Source organism: Oncorhynchus clarkii, chromosome 23 (genome assembly GCF_045791955.1).
Source record: "Oncorhynchus clarkii lewisi isolate Uvic-CL-2024 chromosome 23, UVic_Ocla_1.0, whole genome shotgun sequence".
NCBI lineage: Eukaryota > Metazoa > Chordata > Actinopteri > Salmoniformes > Salmonidae > Oncorhynchus > Oncorhynchus clarkii.
In genome coordinates, this window is record NC_092169.1 from 13,617,817 (window position 1) to 13,639,370 (window position 21,554).

Sequence of the window (21,554 nt, forward strand, 5' to 3'; positions counted from 1 at the left end):
TGCACTGATGAGAAAGATGATATTAAACCTACTGACAGTGTGTCCCAATCCTCCAGCCGCAGGTCTAACAGGAGTTCACGCTCAGGTGTATCCTCCACATCCTCAGCCTGCATCCGACCAGAGGCTGAAAGAGCAGCATTAATAATAATGGCTGCTGCTCTCAAGTTCAAACACAATTTAGAGGATAAGGAGGAAGAATTAAACCAACAAAAGATGGAACTGAGGAAAATAAGGGAGACTCTAGAGCTGCAAACTGAAATAGCAAGAAAGAAAGGCCAACTCGACAACAACAGATAGCATGAATGACTGCTTTAAGCAAATTGTAGAGAGATACAGGATCTTAGACCTTGCATTTCACATAGGGCAGAGGGGCACATCTGCCAGACATGTATTAAGTGTGCGTCCCAAAGAAGGACCCCAATTCATTGAGCACATTGACATTCAAACAGCCCAGGCTCACAGTGTTTCAGCTCAATCAGAACAGTCAGGACACAGTGTGATTCAGACAGCAGCTCATAGAGAGCACACTGCTGCACAAGACTCTAACCCAAGTCTGCAGGCCTATACAGGACAAGGCACCTCTGTGCTGACCAACTCAGGGCCACGGGGAGAACAGGCAAGACTTTCCAATTCACAGGACGGTGCTCAGGACATTTCACAGGAAAAAATAGAAAAAATATAGGAAAAATTGGAAAACCCTCTCATCACCGTTCTCCAAACCTCCAGATGAGCTTCAATGCCATACAACTCTGCTTTTGTGGCCTCCAGCTGCTCTTAAATGCAAGTAAAACTAAATGCATGCTCTTCAACCGATCGCTGCCTGCACCTGCCCGCCCGTCCAGCATCACTACTCTGGACGGTTCTGACTTAGAATATGTGGACAACTACAAATACATAGGTGTCTGGTTAGACTGTAAACTCTCCTTCCAGACTCACATTAAGCATCTCTAATCCAAAATTAAATCTAGAATCGGCTTCCTATTTCGCAAAACAAAGCATCCTTCACTCATGCTGCCAAACATACACTCGTAAAACGGACTATTCTACCGATCCTTGACTTCGGCAATGTCATTTATAAAATAACCTTCAACTCTCTACTCAGCAGATTGGATGCAGTCTATCACAGTGCCATCCTTTTTGTCACCATAGCCCCATATACTACCCACCACTGTGACCTGTATGCTCTCGTTGGCTGGACCTCTCTTCATATTCGTCGCCAAACCCACTGGCTCCAGTTCATCTATAAGTCTTTGCTAGGTAAAGCCCCGCCTTATCTCAGCTCACTGGTCACCATAGCAGCACCCACCCATAGCACACGCTCTAGCAGGTATATTTCACTGGTCACCCCCAAAGCCTATTCCTCCTTTGGCTGCCAATGACCTTTTCTTCCAGTTCTCTGCTGCCAATGACTGGAACAAATGGCAAAAATCACTGAAGCTGGAGACTCATATCTCCCTCACTAACTTTAAGCATCATCTGTCAGAGCAGCTCACAGATCACTGCACCTGTACATAGCCCATCTGTAAATAGCCTTTCCAACTACCTCATCCCCATATTTTTTATTTTTTATTTTTTTAAATGCTCCTCTGCACCCCAGTATCTCTACTTGCACATTCATTTTCTGCACATCTATCACTGCAGTGTTTAATTGCTAAATTGTAATTACTTCACCACTACGGCCTATTTATTGCCTTACCTCCCTAATCTTACCTCATTTGCACACGCTGTATATAGATTTTTTTCCTATTTTTTTATTGACTATAAGTTTGTTTATTCCATGTGTAACTCTGTGTTGTTGTTTGTGTCGCACTGCTTTGCTTTATCTTGGCCAGGTCGCAGTTGTAAATGAGAACTTGTTCTCAACTGGCCTACCTGGTTAAATAAAGGGGAAATAAAAAATATATAATCATTTAAAAAAACGACAGCATCAAGTTACTGCTATGTTAGTCAAACAGCAACATCATTCCTTTCTGCCACCCAGAGACATAGAATGTATTTTAGTCATACTTTGTAACGCAACAAAATGTGAACAAATCCAAAGGGTGCCCACTGTATTTGTTGTAGTCATATCAGTTACTGCTATGTTAGTCAAACAGCAACATCATTCCTTTCTGCCACCCAGAGACATAGAATGTATTTTAATCATACTTTGTAACGCAACAAAATGTGAACAAATCCAAAGGGTGCCCACTGTATTTGTTGTAGTCATATGCTAATTTCTAAGACTGAAAGCAACTGGACTGTTGCAATTGCCTTCCCCCCACTGCCCTCTATTGGTTTAGTAACCTTAATGCACCACTCAAGCAGTATACAGAAACCAGAAATACAGGAGCTTTACTACCACAAGAGGGAGCCACCTAATATGTTTCTGAACAAGGGTTTTACAGTAACACAATACATTGAGTGACGCACAGAACATACAATAAGTTAGAGTTTGAGTAAATGTAGGCCAAAAAGCAGATATGCTGACTTCTGACATTGAGCTAACAAACTCATCTAACCATAGTACTATACTGAAGAAAAGTATAAACGCAACATGTAAAGTGTTCGTCCCATGTTTCATGAGCTGAAATAAAAGATCTTCCATACACACAAAAAGCTTATTTCTCTCATATTTTGCGCACACATTTGTTTACATCCTTTGCCAAGATAATCCATCCACCTGGCAGGTGTGGCATATCAAGAAGCCGATTAAACAGCATGATCATTACACAGGTACACCTTGTGCTGGGGACAATAAAAGGCCACTAAAATGTGCGGTTTTGTCACACAACACAATGCCACAGATGTCTCAAGTTGATGGAGTGTGCCACTGGCATGCTGACTATAGGAATATCCACCAGAGCTATTACCAGAGAATTGAGTCTTAATTTCTCTACCATAAGCCGCCTCAAATGTTGTTTTAGCGAATTTGGCAGTACATCCAACCAGCCTGACAATCGCAGACCACGTGTAACCACGCCAGCACAGGACCTTCACATCTGGCTTCTTCACCTGCGGGATCATCTGAGACCAGCCACCCGGACAGCTGATGAACCTGAGGAGTATTTCTGTCTGCAATAAAGCCCTTTTGTGGGGACAAACTCATTCTGATTGGCTGGGCCTGGCTCCCCAGTGAGTAGTCCTGTCTCCCAAGTGGGTGGTTCTATGCCCTCCCAGGCCCACCATGGCTGCGCCCCTGCCCAGTCATGGGAAATTGATAGACTAGGGCCTAATTAATTTATTCCAATTGACTGATTTCAGTAAAATAGTTGAAATTATTGCATGTTGAGTGTTTATTTTTGTTCAGTGTATTTACCTTCACTGACATGGATTCAGTAACTCCATTGTCTAGGGCAGGGTTCCCCAATAGGTGGCCCGCGGGTGATTTATTTGACACCCACAAGATTTCTGAGCAAAAATAAATAAATACAATTAATTGTTGGACATAAAATATTGTAAAATCACCAGGAAATCAGCTCAAATTGATTTCAATGTAGGAAATCTGTTCCCAAATATTCCCATGGATAATTAAATATGCTTTTCTGATCGTACCCCAATGTAATCAAAGTTTGAAATGATTCCGTTTGTGTCAAATACTATATATTTTTGCGATTCTTGCGGTCAATTTGAGGAGTACAAATGATTTATAACTACCTTCCGACCATTCGCTCATGGAAAAATAGGCCCACAGCTGAATGTAACTGGGGACCCCTTGTCTAGGGGCTTTTGCTTAATTGGAAATGAAGGTGTCATTGACTCTATACCTCATTGACTCTGTAATGCATGCTTGTCTTCACTTATCAACCCCCTCGTCCCTCAACCGCACACACTGCATGATTCTGTGGGTAGGTCAACTCTCCATTGATTATAATGACTTCCTGTCCAATTACTTTTGACCTCGAACCAGGGGTTACTCATGCAGGGGGCAGACTATGGTTACGGACAGCAGTATTTGTTTACCATATACCTCGAGTGGACTCAGTCTCTTGGCTGAAACCCAACTGGCTGAAAACTGTGTGCAAAATACTAATATCTCACACATTCCATGTCTAATGGGCCCACCAACAAAGACTGAGCTGCAGTCAGATACAAACAGCTGGTTATTCTCAGCTCAGGATGGGCCCATACAGATTCAGATTTAATTATACGTTTAAAACCTCCACCCATACATTGAATGTTTGTGTGTGTGAGGGTGTGCATGAGGGAGAGAGTGATGAGAGACGATTGTTTCGAGCTTGTATATGTGTGTGTGTGTGTGTGTGTGTGTACTATATGTCTATGCCCTTTCCAGTCAGCAAAAGGTTCACTTCACTGCAGAAAGCACTAGCACACTGTCTTAACATGTTAATAGTGTTTGGACATATTTCTCCCCTCAACTTCCCCACATCTATTCGATTTTACTGTTGGTAGGAGTGTGTTGAGCCAGAGAGTGTGCACACATTCCTCTCCTGGGAAGTGTATTATTCCAGCTCTGAGGTACGGGTTACTCGCAAGCCTGGCCGATCCAGCATCCCCCGGTCCCCCCACCCCAACTTTCTACCCCCAAAGCTCCCCAGCCCCTCTACCCCACCCTCAGACCTCCATGGTAATGCGTTTCATATGCCACTACGGCCCAGAACCATAAACAGCTAGCTCCAGAGGCCAGCAGCCCAACCGTCCAACAGAACAGCTCTATTCTCCTGAGTGGCCCTCAGGAAAGAATTGGCTGAAGTGGTGTAGTGATTCTTGATGTGTACAGTATGTTAGGGAGAGGGGTTGCGTTTAAAATAGGTGTACAACTGGAACTTATACTGTAGCTGCATACTGTAACCTTAACTACATCAACTACCTCAACATACAAATTATGAATCAACTATAAATTAGCTACTTATTAGTACTTAGCTTGTTCCATATCAGTAAAATGTGTCCTCTTTAGGTCACTATGTCAGGATAAACTTTAATAAAGTGTTTCCAAAAAGCTATTGTTTGCTATTTGTGATAGGGTACAAGTCGTCTTGCTTAGAATGTTTGTGGGTTGTTTTTTTTTTGCAACACAAACATACTATGTCGGCTGGGAATCAAAACAAGCTGGATATACGATTATTTCATCTCTCACCCTTGATAATCTAAAATTATAAAATGTTTACAGTAGGAGTGTTATAGTTGTTATTCAGTAGTGTACAGGCATCTCATCTGGATCTAATGTTTAGAATATGCTTGCATGTATGTAGATTCCATGTAACAGTTAGTGGCAATTTGTAACTTTTTGGGCAACCTGACCAAATTCACATAGAAATGTGAGTTATAGATTTAGGTAGATCTGTTGTTCTATGTGTGCTATTTCTATGATTCCCGTTCTTAAGTCTTTTACTTTCGGTTTTGTACAGCTGAAACAACACATTTTTGGGGTTATGGAAAATACACTATATTTCACAGAGGTTTAGATGGTACAATGATTATCTACACTATAATAGCTTATTTTGTAACAGACTGAAATTAGGCGAACTATTCGAGTTTTAGCAACCAGGAAATGGCAGAGCAATTTCTGCATAGTGCAACTTTAAATGGAAGTGTCTTTTCAACTGATTGTGTTGTTATTTCAAAATTACGTAAGATTTAATGAGTGCCAAGGTAACTATTTACATGTCTCTTAAGGCACCATATAAAATATGACTGCCTAGTTGTGTGTTTCAGAAAATTACTCTGAATATTCAGGACTCCTGAGTGGCGCAGCGGTCTAATGCTAGAGGTGCCACTACAGACCCTGGTTCGATTCCAGGCAGTATCATAACCAGCCGTGTTTGGGAGTCTCCGGGAGGTGCACAATTGGTCCAGCGTTGTTAGGGTTTGGACGGGGTATGCTGTCATTGTAAATAATAATGTATTATTAATTGACTTGCCTAGTTAAATTATAAATACAAAATATTGCGAGGTACCCCAGCAGGTACATTTGGTTGTGGGAATGTACGTTTTTGGTTTCCCATTGGTTCTGAGAACGAGGCCATAAGTTTCCTGACTGGTAAAACTGAAGGTTTTTTTAAACGTTCTGAGAACGGTAGTGAACATTTTGCCTGTTCTGGGAACGTACATTTTTAGATTGCAGGCAGGTTCTGAGAATGTCTTACTATGGACCCTGAAAGCTTTCATGGGAGGCTAAATTAACATTCTGAGATCAGACATCATAGGTTATTTGAGAACGGACATAGGTTATTTGAGAAAATGTTTCAATAACTCATAGCTTAGTTTAACTGTTTTGAAATCCAAGCACAGATATAACACATGGAAATTAATTAGCTTAGGCATTAATCATGCATACACATTTCTTTTTTCTAGTGGCACCGCGTCAGTGAAATTTGAGCCTATTATTTTCTGTTCTTTATCTATGAAATTAGTCCACTGCGCTACCAGGATGGAGCTAGCATACCATGTTTTTTTAACTGTCCGTTTTAGTCTATTCAAACACCCTATTTCAAAGGAAACGAGCACTCATTAAGATCAGGCGTGTCCATTTCATTGCAGTGTTCTCTCTCACTGACACACGCACATTGCACACACAAACACATACCCAACATTCACCAATAAACATACTCAAATCAAAAAACACTCACTTTCTCTCACTCTTTCTTACACATACTGTACACACAGCAATCTCCCTCTATCTATTTCCCTCATTCTCCCTCTCTCTCTCTGGCTTGCTCTGTGTGGGGTGCCTGTCTGTGTGTGTGCATTCTTAATCAGGGTTAGGCTGGTAGCTGGTAGGGTACAGAGTCCTGTGTGGGACAACATGCTCCTGCTTTGCCCTGGCTCCCTGTCACACACTTACCATGACTCTCTGGTGTTGCTTCTTTTTCAGGGACTATGGGGGATCCACCAAACACAAATCAGGTAAGACAAATCACCTCCCAGCTAGCACATAACGTTCTGAGAACCATCCCATCTAGCACATACTGTTCTGAGAACCATATGTTTCTTAGAGCTTGGTGAGAGCATGTTTGTGCTATGGCTATTTTGCATGCAACGTTCCCACGAAGTTCTGTGAATGGTTCAGGACAGCCAGCACATAACGTTCTGATAACCGTATGTTTCTTAGGTGGGAATTTCAGTACTTCAGTATAGCATTTTCTGCAGGTTTAAAGTCATGTTCTCAGAACACAATGAAACATTTCCATAAAACCACAAGAAACCATTAGTAACGTTCAAAGATCATTCTAAGCATGTTATTTAAAAACAGCATCAACAAAACTCTCTCTATCTTCTATCTCAGGGGTTCCTAAACTTTTTTTGGCCCACCACCCCATTTTGATATTAAATACAAATTAAGACTCCAACATGTAAAAACAATTATGGAATCAACGGCGGATGTTTTCTTTTTTAAAATTGGGGCTATGAACGTCTATTACAAATCATTCTGACAGGACTTTGAAAGTATATCAATCTGAAGGAAGTATGGTTTGAAATGAAATGCATCAAACTTATTGGTAAATTCAGAAAATCATCAGGCAATAATTTTGTATGATCTTCTGTGTAGAAAATAACTATTTCTTGTCCACTCTGTTCTAATGAGTCCTGCGTGGCTTGTGGGCATTTTAGAGTAAAACATATTATACGTGTTCCTGAGAGTCTTATCTGTCATTGATGGAGTCGTAATATTTTGCAGCTCAAATGGTTCCAAGGATAGAGCCACACCAAAACTCACGTACCAGGCAAGGAGGGCCCTAATTAGAGAGGCAACAAAGAGACCAAAGATAACCCTGAAGGAGCTGCAAAAGCTCCACAGTGAAGATTGGACTATCTGTCCAGAGGACCACTTTAAACCGTACACTCCACAGAGTTGGGCTTAACGGAAGAGTGTCCAGAAAAAAAGCCATTGTTAAATAAAAAATAAGCAAAAGGCATGTGGAAGACTCCCCAAACATATGGCAGAAGGTACTCTGGTCAGATGAGACTAAAATTGAGCTTTTTGGCCATCAAGGAAATTATATTTCTGGCGCAAACCCAACACCTCATTGGCAGGGACTGGGAAACTGGTCAGGATTAAAGGAATGATGGATGGCGCTAAATACAGGGAAATTATTGAGGGGAAACCTGTTTCAGTCTTCAAGAGATTTGAGACTGGGACGGAGATTCACCTTCCAGCAGGACAATGACCCTAAGCATACTGCTAAAACAACACTGAAATGGTTTAAGGGGAAACATTTAAATGTCTTGGAATGGCCTAGTCAAAGCCCAGACCTCAATGCAATTGAGAATCTTGGTATGACTTAAAGATTGCTGTTCACCAGCAGAACCCATCCAACGTGGAGCTGGAGCAGTTTTGCCTTAAAGAATGCGCAAAAATCCCAGTGGCTAGATGTGCAAAGCTTATAGAGACATACCCTAAGAAACTTGCAGCTGTAATTTCTGCAAAAGTTGTATCTACAAAGTATTGACTTTGGGGGTGGTGAATAGTTATGCACCATCAAGTTCATTTTTTTGTCTTATTTCTTGTTTGTTTCACAATAAAACCTATTTTGCATCTTCAAAGTGGTAGGCATGTTGTGTAAATCAAATGATACAAACCCCCCCAAAAATCTATTTCAATTCCAGGTTGTAAGGCAACAAAAAGGAAAAATGCCAAGGGGGGTAAATACTTTCACAAGCCACTGTATGAGTTTAAAAACAACATGATATGCCAGCTCCACCCTGTGGCGCAGTGGACTACTTCCATGGATTGAGAACAGAAGATCATATGTTTGAATGTCACTGATGCTGTGCCACAATTACAAATAAATCTGTTTACATGACTTATGCCTATCTGTGCTTGGAGTTAAAAACAGTTAACCTAGATTAGCAGTGTTATTAAAAGTGTTACTGAAACATGTTCTCAGAACATTATTTAATTAGCTTCAAATAACCTAGCATTTCCATTTTCAGAACATAAAACCTCCCAGGCAGGGCCAGACTAGCGCTTTTGGGGCCCCGTGGCACCGACTTAATTGTGTGGGGGGGGGGATTCAGATGACTTACTGCATTTTAACACGTTTTGCCATGGTGCAGAGAGAAAAAGTTGCAGTTTTGTAATGCTATGACACAACATTTGTCAAGTTTTTGTTGTTGCAGTTTTAAAGATAATTTCCTGGAATTCTACACATTTTGCTGTCATCTGCTATCTGAGGGCCCCCTGACCAAATCAGGAAACTTGTGGCTTCGTTTACCAGAGCCAATGGGACACCAAAAATGTACGTTCCCACAATTTCCAAGGAACCAAATGTGCTAGCTGGGCTAATTTCTCTCTATATTGAACAGCATTAAAAATAGAGGTGCATTATTCTGCTCCGGTCTGTTACATTGCAAGGTGTCCTGTTTGTAATATTTGTTTTCAGTGGTAGTATGTTCTATTTCGATTAAGTTATTACAGTATTGTATTACTTTGGCTAGTTATCGAGTTAGCTGCAACAGGTCTTGTAGCCTATGTGATGATGTATGTAAGTCCATTATTGAAATTAGTCTGGTAGGTGCGTGTGTCTGTGTCTCGTATCCCTGTTGGCGTGTATGTGTGTAGGCATATACTGTATGTCTTTGTACCAAATAGGCAGACAGTAGTAAAGCATTTCTTGGGAGTCCATAGCCTTTGCACATGCTGCAGAAATCACAGGCTATCTTATACTCTGACGTAGACAATCAGTCATTCATAGCATCGTCCTCACCCACCCGTCAGCTATCTTGAATGTCTTTCTTCAATATCAGTTTATCCAGGGTTCGATAGTTTCAAGTTCTGTTATTTAATTATGAACTGGTTAATTTTCTCAGAGGTAAACCACTGGGTACCTGATTAGGACCCAAAAAATGTACTCCGTTGATTATGATGTTAAGATAAAGAATAGATGTCCCTGAAAACCACTGTTTAGTTACGAATATATTACTTGCCCAATGATTTGCTCCTTCATGTGGTTTCAGTAAGGTTTTGGCTTGTACCTCAGTAATTGTTCTCCAACTGTGACCTCCCCTACAATAAAATAAAATGCAAATGTATTTGTCACATGCGCCGAATACAACAGGTGTCGACCTTGACGTGAAATGGTCACTTACAAACCCTTAACCAACAATGCAGAGTTTTTTTTTATTTTTAAGTATGAACAATTTGCTCAACTAAAGAAAAAATAGTAACAGACAGCTGAACAAAGCTGTATAATGTCATAAGTGTATAACAAGACCAACTCAGCTCACGATAACATATCAAGTCTCTGTTTAAGACACACAGCCATGTTTACATTACAAATGTATGTCTCGCATTGTCTAACCCTAGAAAATGCTATTATAAGATGGTAGTTACACTCAAGTAAGACTGACATACATTTGCACCATTCTTACATTTTATTTTTAATAAAGATATTGTATGGATATTTGGCTAAACTAACTCTAAAATACACACAGCAGTAGCAGAACTGCATTATAAACTGACAAGTCTCTTCAACCACAAAGTCAGTGTGTGCACTGATAGCTTCAGTTACCTTCTGCAGAAGTAGATGACTCCATCGGGAGTTCTACTCAGGGGTCAGCGTAAAGCCAAGCCTCCCAGTTTCTGACAGTGACAATTTGTCACATTGGCCTCCGACATGGAACCAACCCCTCCTAACCCCGCAGCAGGCAGCTAGCTGGAACACACAAAAAAAAGCAATGGAGTCTTCGTCTCATAATAACCAGTGTGTGCCAGAAAATATGATAGGAAACCAACAGACACTAAATAAGGAAAAGGGACTGGCTGATGAGTTTCAATGCTCACAACAGCTGTTGAGTGTCAACTCAGCTAACAATTCTAGGGAGAGAACATTTTTGCACTGTTACATGTAATGTTCCCCTAATGTTTGAGTGTCCAATTTTTTGAATGTTCTCTTAACTATCTAAGTTAGCAAATTCCTTCTGAGAACCTTTTTAGCATGTTTTGGTGTTTAAAGTTAATGTCAAGCAGAACATTCACTATATATACAAAATTATGTGGACACCTCTTCAAAGTATTGGATTCGGCCACACCGTTGCTGACTGGTGTATAAAATCGAGCTCACAGCCATGGAATCTTCATAGACAAACATTGGCAGTAGAATGGCCTTACAGAAGAGCTGAGTGACTTTCAACATGGTACCATCATAGGATCCAACAAGTCATTTCATAAAATATCTGCCCTGCTACAGCTGCCCCGGTCAACTGTAAGTGCTGTTATTGTGAAGTGGAAACGTCTAGGAGCAACAACGGTTCAGCCATGAAGTGGTAGGCCACATAAGCTCACAGAACGGGACCGCCGAGTGCATATAAATCGTCTGTCCTCGGTTGCAAAACTCACTATAGAGTTTCAAACTGCCTCTGGAAGCAACCTCAGCACAAGAACTGTTCATCGGGAGCTTCATGATATGGGTTTTCATGGCCGAGCAGCCACACACAAGCCATATCACACTTTCACAAAATGCTTGAAGACATGGCTAAAGGTCAATCAGATTTGTGAACATGGTCCCTAGCTGTGTGTTGCCGCTTTCCATGTTGTCTGTTGTCTGTAGCTTGTGAGGTGTGGAAACACTTTGTTGCTTTTATGAATTTTGTCTTGCTGCTTTTTGTTTTATGTTGATGCTATGTCTTGCTTGTCCTATGTTGCTCTGTCTGTATGCTATGTCTTGCTTGTCCTATGTTGCTATGTCTTGCTTGGTCTATGTTGCTATTGTCTATATTGTAATTGTTTTTAATAACCTGCCCAAGGACTGCGGTTGAAAATTAGCCGGCTGGCTAAAACCGGCACTTTTACTGAAACGTTGATTAATGTGCACTGTCCCTGTAAAAATAAAAAATAAACTCAAACTCAAACTCAAGTTCACCAAGTGTCGGCTGGAGTGAGGTTAAACTCACCGCTATTGGACTCTGGAGCAGCGGAAACGCGATGGAAAAATCTGAGTTTGGCAGATGCCAGGAGAACACTACCTGCCCCAATGCATAGTGCCAACTGTAAAGTTTGGTGGAGGAGGATTAATTGTCTGGGGCTGTTTTTCATGATTCGGGCTAGGCCCCTTTGTTCCAGTGAAGGGAAATCTTAACACTACAGCATACATTCTATACAGTTCTGTCATTCCAACTTTGTGTCAACAGTTTGGGGATTTACAAAAAAACTTTTATTTAAGCTTTATTTAACTAGGCAAGTCAGTTAAGAACAAATTCTTATTTACAATGACGGCCTACCAAAAGGTAAAAGGCCTCCTGCGGAGACGGGGGATGGGAAAAAAAAAAAGGTCCCCTCCTGTAATCCCTGTTCAAACATGACTGCACGGCTAGGCACGACTCAAACACCATCATTAAGTTTGCCAATGACACAACAGTGGTAGGCCAGATCACCGACAACTACGAGACAACCTCTCCCTCAACGTGATCAAGACAAAGGAGATGATACAGGAAAAGGACGATTGAGCACGCCCCCATTCTCATCGACGGGGCTGTAGTGGAGTAGGTTGAGAGCTTCAAGTTCCTTGAGCGTCCACTTCACCAACAAACTAACATGGTCCAAACACACCAGGACAGTTGTGAAGAGGGCACGACAAATCCTATTCCCCCTCAGGAAATGAAAAAGTTTTGGCATGAGTCCTGAGATCCTCAAAAGGTTCTACAGCTGCAACATCGAGAGCATTGGTTGTGTCACTGCCTGGTATGGCAATTGCTCAGCTTCCGACTGCAAGGCACTAGAGAGGGTAGTGCGTACGGCCCAGTACATCACTGGGGCTAAGCTGTCTGCCATCCAGGACCTCTACACCAGGCGGGGTCAGAGGAAGGCCCTAAAAATTGTCAAAGACCCCAGCCACCCCAGTCATAGACTGTTCTCTCTACTACCGCATGGCAAGCGGTACCGGAGTGCCAAGTCTAGGACAAAAAGGCTTCTCAACAGTTTTTACCGCCAAGCCATAAGACTCCTGAACAGTTAATCAAATGGTTACCCAGACTATTTGCATTGTATCCCGCCACCCGCTAACTCCTCTTTTACGCCGCTGCTACTCTCTGTTTATGATATATGCATAGTCACTTTAACTATACATTCATGTACATACTACCTCAATTGGGCCGACCAACCAGTGCTCCCGCACATTGGCTAACCGGGCTATCTGCATTGTGTTCCGCCACCCGCCACCCACCACTTGCCAACCCCTCTTTTACACTACTGCTACTCTCTGTTCATCATATATGCATAGTCACTTTAACCATGTCTACATGTACATACTACCTCAATCAGTCTGACTAACCGGTGTCTGTATGTAGCCTGGCTACTTTTATAGCCGCGCTACTGTTATTTTTCACTGTCTTTTTACTGTTGTTTTATTTCTTTACTTACCTATTGTTCACCTAATACCTTTTTTGCACTATTGGTTAGAGCTTGTAAGTAAGCATTTCACTGTACAGTCTACACCTGTTGTATTCGGTGCACATGACAAATAAACTTTGATTTGATTTGAAATTTGACCAGATTTGCTGGTAGATTAGCAGTCAAAATGCTTTATATGCTGAAACATATAATCCAGAGTGGGTGTCCTCTATTCCTGGCAGGCTGATGAGATTCAATAGCAGCCTCAGAGGCTGATAAATCAGAGGCTGTCTGCAATGAGTAAGCTGGTTCATATGTAAGGCTCCTTAAAGACAGCGTTCAAGGCAAGTTGGTGGAATCCCTCAATGGTGCTGCCCATGCTAAAACAAGCTTTTGGCCACTAGAGGCCTCTATCGTTCTCTATGGTTGTTACCCCACTTGTGGAAATGCTTCCATTTATGTTTTGTTAATCAAGGAGAAAGATAACATTTTAGTAAAATGATAACTCTGCAAAGGCGGCATTGATCTCCTTGTCCAGAAACACTACTTCAAACATGAACCAGGCCAACAGCACCAGTGATGAATGTCCTAACTACTGTCCCAATAAGGTACATCTCTAGGGCAGTGGTCACCAACTTTTTCTGAGTCAAGATCCATTTCACAGTCAAAAAGCAAGTGACTTACAAAATGTTAATTAACCTAATCATTTTTTTTTGTAAGAATGAGGTTTGTGCAGTAGGCCTAGTACATTATCAGATCATATTGGCTATAATGCCTTTCCTGCCAATTATGTTCTTCTCAGACCATATTATATTTCAAAACTTGAGCTTTGATTACAATTTAGATCAGTTGGTGTAGCACTTGCAAGGCACAGGTGAGCATTCATTTTCAAATAATTAGCTTTTTTTTATTTTACTGGACTGATGGTAACTGCATCAGATGACCATGGTGCTTTCAAGACAACTGGGAATGTCAAATCATGATGTCAGTGATCTTCAGTTCGGAAAATCAGAGGTCTAGAAAGATGCCAGAGTTTCTGATTTGGAATTCTGAGTTGGATGACCGTTCAGGTTGTTCCTATGACCAGAGATAAATATTCCTCGATTTTAAAAGAGACAAGACAATCTGCTAGTAATAATAAAAATGCTGGGCTATCTATACACTTGGCTACTCATTCATTGCAGCTGCAGCGGGAATGGAAGTAGGGAGATGCGTGTTTTATGTTTTGTAATAGTGTTGAGTAAGAACAGGGTTGATAGTGCTGAATAAACAATTAAATATGAACTCATAAAAACAGCAGCTCTTTGCTGTATTCTTTGACAGTCTCTCTCTGGTCATGGTTTTAAAAGTTATTCAACCTTACGTAGGCTAGTATCAAACTTTGCTGTGGCCGGTGTCATGGAAGCTTTGTATGCATGGTGATTTGAGCTTTCCGATTGGCCAGCGCAGTAGGCACACTCGATTTAGCCACAGATCTACTGGTCAGCCGGGTAAGCAGAGTTTGTCTTTTCAGACAATGGTTCAAAATGGGAATACTTTGCTTACCCGGTGCTCTGGGCTCCTGAATCAAGTGCACCTACTGCAACAGCACAACAGGAATTTTAAAAAAGGAGTGCAAGCCTTTTATCACATCTTTTATCGTTGGCTTTTCTACATAAATGTTTGGTGATTGACTAGGCATGCCATGAAGATTGACCATGGTCGACCAGTTTGTGACCACTGCTGTAGGGCATGTGCTTATTGGGCCATTATAATTAGACCCTGTCCAGAAGAAAACATAAAACCTCCTCTCTAGGCATTTGTGTAGATCTGAAACAACTTGATAGGTTTAAGCAATAGGGTGAATGCGCTTGGAAGTAAATATCAGCTCTGTTAAAAATGCACTCAAGAAATATTTTATTGATCCAAGAAAATATTATATTGATCATAGTGATTCAGGACTATCATTAAAATAGGTTAATATGCCCCACCAACATTAGACAACTAAATACAATCATTAATGAGAATAGTCAGATTAATTGATACCTGTCACGGACATGGTGGCATAGCAGGAAGATTGCCGTTGCATGAACCACGATGTTGTTGTGAGTTCAAATCCCAGGTGAGGAAATGTTGCATAATAAATACTGATCATGCATAATGTAATCATGTAAACATAATGTACAAAATATTATGAACATCTGCTATTTCCATGACATAGACTGACCAGGTAAAAGATGTGATACTTTATTTATGTCAATTCAGTCAGTGTAGAGCAGGGATCTCCAAACCTGTCCCTGGAGAGCTACTGTCCTGTAGGTTTTCCTCTCCTACCCTAATCTAGCACTCCTGATTCTAATAATTAGCTGGTTGATAAACTGAATCAGGTTAGTTAGAACCGGTTAGTTAGAGCTCCCCAGGAACAGGGTTGGAGACGACAGGTTAAAGAAGGATTTTTTTTAGCCTTGAGACAATTGAGACATGGATTGTGTATGTGTGCCATTCAGAGGATGAATGGGCAAAACAAAATACGCAAATGTTTTTGAACGAGGTATGTTAGTAGGTGCCAGGTGCACCGGTTTGAGTGTGTCAAGAACTGCAACGCTGCTGGGTTTTTCACGCTCAACAGTGTCCTTTGTGTATCAAGAATGGTCCACCACCCAAAGAACATCTAGCCAACTTGGCAACTGCGGGAAACATTGGAGTTAACATGGGCCAGCATCCCTGTGGAAGGCTTTTGAAACCTTGTAGAGTCCATGCCCTGACCATTTTTTACATTTATTTAACCGTTATTTAACTAGTCAAGTCAGTAAAGAACAAATTCTTATTTACAATGACGGCCTACACCGGCCAAAACTGGACGACACTGGGCCAATTGTGTGCTGCTCTATGGGACTCTCAATCCGGGACCATTGTGGAACAGCCTGAATTCAAACCAGGGTGTCTGTAGTGACACCTGTAGCACTGAGATGCAGTGCCTTAGACCGCTGCGCCACTCAGGAGCCCAAATTGAGGCTGTTCTGAGGGCAAAAGGGGGTGCAACTCAATATTAGGAAGGTGTTCCTAATGTTTTGTACACTCAGTGTAAATCTGTGTGAGGAGAGATGTAAACAGAAAGTGGCTAATAGGGCTATTTAATTGAGGTATGCAAGCAGGAAGGCACGCAGGCACCTTAGCAGGCAGGCGCACACACACAAACACATACTGTACCACATGTAAACACAGTAGTCTAGAGTCTAGACACTAAAGTTGTTGAGATTCTGAGATTCAAGGAAGGGTGGGGAAACTAATATCAATCATACACTACATGACCAAAAGCATGTGGACACCTGCTCATCAAACATCTTATTCCAAAATCATGGGCATTAATATGAAGTTGGTCCACCCTTTGCTGCTACAATAGCCTCCACTCTTCTGGGAAGGCTTTCCACCAGATGTTGGAGCATTGCTGCGAGGACTTGTTTCTATTTAGCCACAAGACCATTAGTGAGGTTGGGCACTAATTTGGGTGATTAGGCCTGGCTCACAGTCTGCGTTCCAATTCAACCCAAATGTGTTCGATGGGGTTGAGGTCAGGTATCTGTGCAGGCCAGTAAAGTTCTTCCACACCGACCTTGACAAACCATTTTTGTATGGACCTTGCTTTCTGCACATTGTCATGCTGAAACAGGAAAGGATCTTCCCCAAACTGTTGCCACAAAGTTGGAGGCACCAAATTGTCTAGAATGTCATTGTATGCTGTTGCATTTAAAGTTGGAACTATGAATTTGGGCAGGTAGCGTTCTCCTGGCACTGGCCTAACCCAGATTAGTCCGTCGGACTGCCAGATGGTGAAGCATGATTCATCACTCCAGACAACTTGGCACTTGACATTGCGTATGGTGAATTTTGGCTTGTGTGCAGCTGCTCGGGCATGCAAACCCATTTTTTTTAACCTTCCGATGAACAGTTCTTGTGCTGACGTTGCTTCCAGAGACAGTTTGGAACTCAGTCGTGAGTGTTGCAACCAAGGAAAGATTATTTTTATCAGCACTCGTGGTCCCGTTCTGTGAGCTTGTGTGGCCTAACACGTCGCGGCTGAACCGTTGTTGCTCCTAGAAGTTTCCACTTCACAATAACATCACTGAATTTTGATTGGAGCAGCTCTAGCAGGACAGAAATTTGATGAACTGACATGTTGGAAAGGTGGCATCCTAAGATGGTGCCACGTTGAAAGTCACTGAGCTCTGCACTAAGGCCATTCTACTACCAATGTTTGTCTACGGAGATTGCATGGCGACGTGCTCGATTTTATACACTTGTCAGCAACGGGTTTGGTTGAAATAGCCGAATCCAGCTTCTCGGGTGGCGCAGTGGTTAAGGGCGCTGTATTGCAGCGCCAGCTGTGCCACCAGAGACTCCGGGTTCGTGCCCAGGCTCTGTCGTAACCGGCCGCGACCGGGTGGTCCGTGGGGCGACGCACAATTGGCCTAGCGTCGTCCGGGTTAGGGAGGGGTTGGCCGGTAGGGATATCCTTGTCTCATCGGTCACCTGGCGGGCAGTGCACGCTAACCAAGGTTGCCAGGTGCACAGTGTTTCCTCCGACACATTTGTGCGGCTGGCTTCCGGGTTGGACGCTCGCTGTGTTAAGAAGCAGTGCGGCTTGGTTGGGTTGTGTATCGGAGGACGCATGACTTTCAACCTTCGTCTCTCCCGAGCCCGTACGGGAGTTGTAGCGATGAGACAAGATAGTAGCTAATAACAATTGGATACCACAAAATTGGGGAGAAAAAGGGGTAAAATATAAAAAAGAAATAGCCGAATCCACTAATTTGAAGGAGTGTCCACATACTTTTGTATATATTGTGTAAAAGCAACATTTATCTCAGTTTGTTGACCCTAGTGTGGCTACTACTTCCAGCACACTAAAACATACTCCTTCAATCTATCAAATACATTTTAGCTACTGCATCTAATTTGAATTACTTCAGATGATGGAGTTGGAGAATACACACCCACTGTAAGTCACATGTGTGTACTAAAGCTACAGAGCTAGGAGAGACAATATACACACACACACAATAACATACAGGTGAAGTGGGAAGTTTACATACACCTTAGCCAAATACATTTAAACTCAGTTTTTCACAATTCCTGACATTTAATCCAAGTATCCAGCTTTTATTTATTTCATCACATTCCTAGTGGGTCAGAAGTTTACATACACTAAATTAGTATTTGGTAGCATTGCCTTTAAACTGTTTAACTTGGGTCAAACTTATTTGGTAGCCTTCCACCAGCTTTCCACAATAAGTTGGGTGAATTTTGGCCCATTCCTCCTGACACAGCTGGTGTAACTGAGTCAGGTTTGTAGGCCTCCTTGTTTGCGCACACTTTTTCAGTTCCGCCCACACATTTTCGATAAGATTGAGGTCAGGGCTTTGTGATGGCCACTCCAATACCTTGACTTTGTTGTCCTTAAGCCATTTTGCCACAACGTTGGAAGTATGCTTGGGGTCATTGTCCATTTGGAAGAACCATTTGCGACCAAGCTTTAACTTCCTGACTGATATATTGAGATGTTGCTTCAATATATCCACATCATTTTCCTACATCATGATGCCATCTATTTTGTGAAGTGCACCAGTCCCTCCTGCAGCAAAGCACCCCCACAACATGATGCTGCCACCCCTGTGCTTCACGGTTGGGGTGGTGTTCTTCGGCTTGCAAGCCTCCCCCTTTTTCCTCCAAAATAATGATGGTCATTATAGCCAAACAGTTCTATTTTTGTTTCATCAGACCAGAGGATATTTCTCCAAAAAGTACATTCGTTGTCCCCATGTGCAGATGCAAACCGTAGTCTGGCTTTTATGGTGGTTTTAGAGCAGTGTCGTCTTCCTTGCTGAGTAGCCTTTCAGGTTATGTCGGTATAGGACTCGTTTTACTAAGTATATAATACCTTTGTACCTGTTTCCTCCAGCATCTTCACAAGGTCCTAAGCTGTTGTTCTGGGATTGATTTGCACTTTTCACACCAAAGTACGTTCATCTCTAGGAGGCAGAACGCGTCTCCTTCCTGAGCGGCATGACGGCTGCTGCATGGTGTTAATACTTGCATACTTTTGTTTGTACAGATGAACGTGGTGCCTTCAGACATTTGGAAATTGCTCCCAAGGATGAACCAGACTTGTGGAGGTCTGCAATTTTCTTTCTGAGATCTTGGCTGATTTATTTTGATTTTCCCATGATGTCAAGCAAAGAGGCACTGAGTTTGAAGGTAGGCCTTGAAATACATCCACAGGTACACCTCCATTTGACTCAAATGATGTCAATTAGCCTATCAGAAGCTTCTAAAGCCATGGCATCATTTTCTGTTGTTTAAAGGCACAGTCAACTTAGTGTATGTAAACTTCTGACCCACTGGAATTGTGATACAGTGAATTATAAGTGAAATAATCTGTCTGTAAACAATTGTTGTAAAAATGACTTGTGTCATGCACAAAGTAGATGTCCTAACCGACTTGCCAAAACTATAGTTTGTTAACAAGAAATTTGTGGATTGGTTGAAAAACGAGTTGTAATGGCTCCAACCTAAGTGTATGTAAACTTCCGACTTCAAATGTACCTTTATGATATTAAGTATATTTCACTCAATGTACTGTACATTATCATATGAACCTATTCTTGTCTTTGTGAAGAGTTACACTGGCCGTGTCTGAATACCCATATTTGCATCCTAAATAGTAGGACGTTTGAGTATGCATTTTTTTTTATAGTATGTAACATTTCGACAATTGAGTATACTTAAAAATGCCTGGACGTCATACTCATTTCGTCATTGATAGCAGCTTTCGATTAGATATGGGAATGTGCTTCCAAAATCAACCAGTAGCAGAAAAAATGCAATATGCATGACACCTTTTCAGTATGTGAAAATGGAAAGTTTTAAACTACAATGAACGAAAATATAAAATCAACATTCGGCAATTTCAACAATTTTACTGAGTTAAAGTTCATATAAGGAAATCAGTCAATTTAAATAAATTCATTAGTCCCTAATCTATGGATTTCACATAACTGGGAATACAGATATGTACAGTTGACGTCGGAAGTTTACATACACTTAAAGTAAGGTGGTGATCCTAATTGACCTAAGACAGGGAATTTTTACTTGGATTAAATGTCAGGAATTGTGAAAAACTGAGTTTAAATGTAATTGGGCCAAGGTGTATGTAAACTTCCGACTTCAACTGTATGTTATCGTGTGTGTGTGTGTGTGTGTGTGTGCATTTGTTGTCTGTGCCTATGTTTGTTTCTTCACAGTTCTTGCTGTTCCATAAGGTGTATTTGATCTGTTTTTTTTAAATATAATTCATCAGTTTGTATTTATTATGGATCCCCATTAGCTGCCGCTAAGGCAACATTAGGCAACATTAAGTTAGTTATATAATTTAAAAAAACATTACAATACATTCATTTCAGAATTCAAAACACACTAAGTGTTTGCCCTCAGGCCCATACTTCACTACCATATATCTACAACGCAAATCCATGTGTACGTGTGTGTATAGTGTGTATGTTATCATGTGTGTGTATGAATGTGTCCATTCCTATGTTTGTGTTGCGTCACAGTCCCCTCTGTTCCATAAGGTGTATTTTTACCTGCTTTTTAAATCTGATTCTACTGCTTGCATCAGTTACCTGATGTGGAATAGAGTTCCATGTAGTCATGGCTCTATGTAGTACTGTGTGCCTCCCATGGTCTGTTCTGGACTTGGGGACTGTGAAGAGAACTCTGGTTGTATGTCTCGTGGGGTTTCCATGTGTGTATTTTAATTTACTGCTCGGTACATTCAGCTTGTCAACACCTCAGAAAAATAAGTAATGATGAAGTCAATCTCTCTTCCACTTTGAGCCATGAGAGATTGACATGCATGTCATTAATGTTAGCTCTCCGTGTTCATCCAATGGCCAGCAGTGCTGTCCTGTCCGGTTCTGTTGTCTTTCCTACAGTAAGTCCCTTTTTGTGGCATCTGACCACACGACTGAACAGTAGTTCAGGTGCGACAAAACTAGGACCTGTAGGACCTGCCTTGTTGATAGGGCTGTTAAGTAGATAAAGCAGCGCTTTATTATGGGCATACTTCTCGCCATCTTAGCTGCTGTTGTATCAGTATGTTTTGACCATGACAGTTTACAATCCAGGGTTACTCCAAGCAGTTTAGTCACCTCAACTTGCTCAATTTCCACATTAGTTATTACAATATTTAGTTGAGGTTTAGGGTTTAGTGAATGTTTTATTCCCAAATACAATGCTTTTAGTTTTAGAA

General features: G+C 41.6%; 1 protein-coding gene across 1 annotated transcript in view; it reads left to right on the forward strand.

Moving 5' to 3' along the window:
* LOC139381699 (SH3 and PX domain-containing protein 2A-like) overlaps positions 1-21,554 on the forward strand; it is a 79,361-nt gene that overhangs the window by 23,437 nt on the left and 34,370 nt on the right. Inside the window, exon 6 of the mRNA XM_071125410.1 lies at positions 6,815-6,846. Coding sequence (XP_070981511.1) covers positions 6,815-6,846 — 32 coding nt within the window. The remainder of the gene's footprint in view (positions 1-6,814; positions 6,847-21,554) is intronic.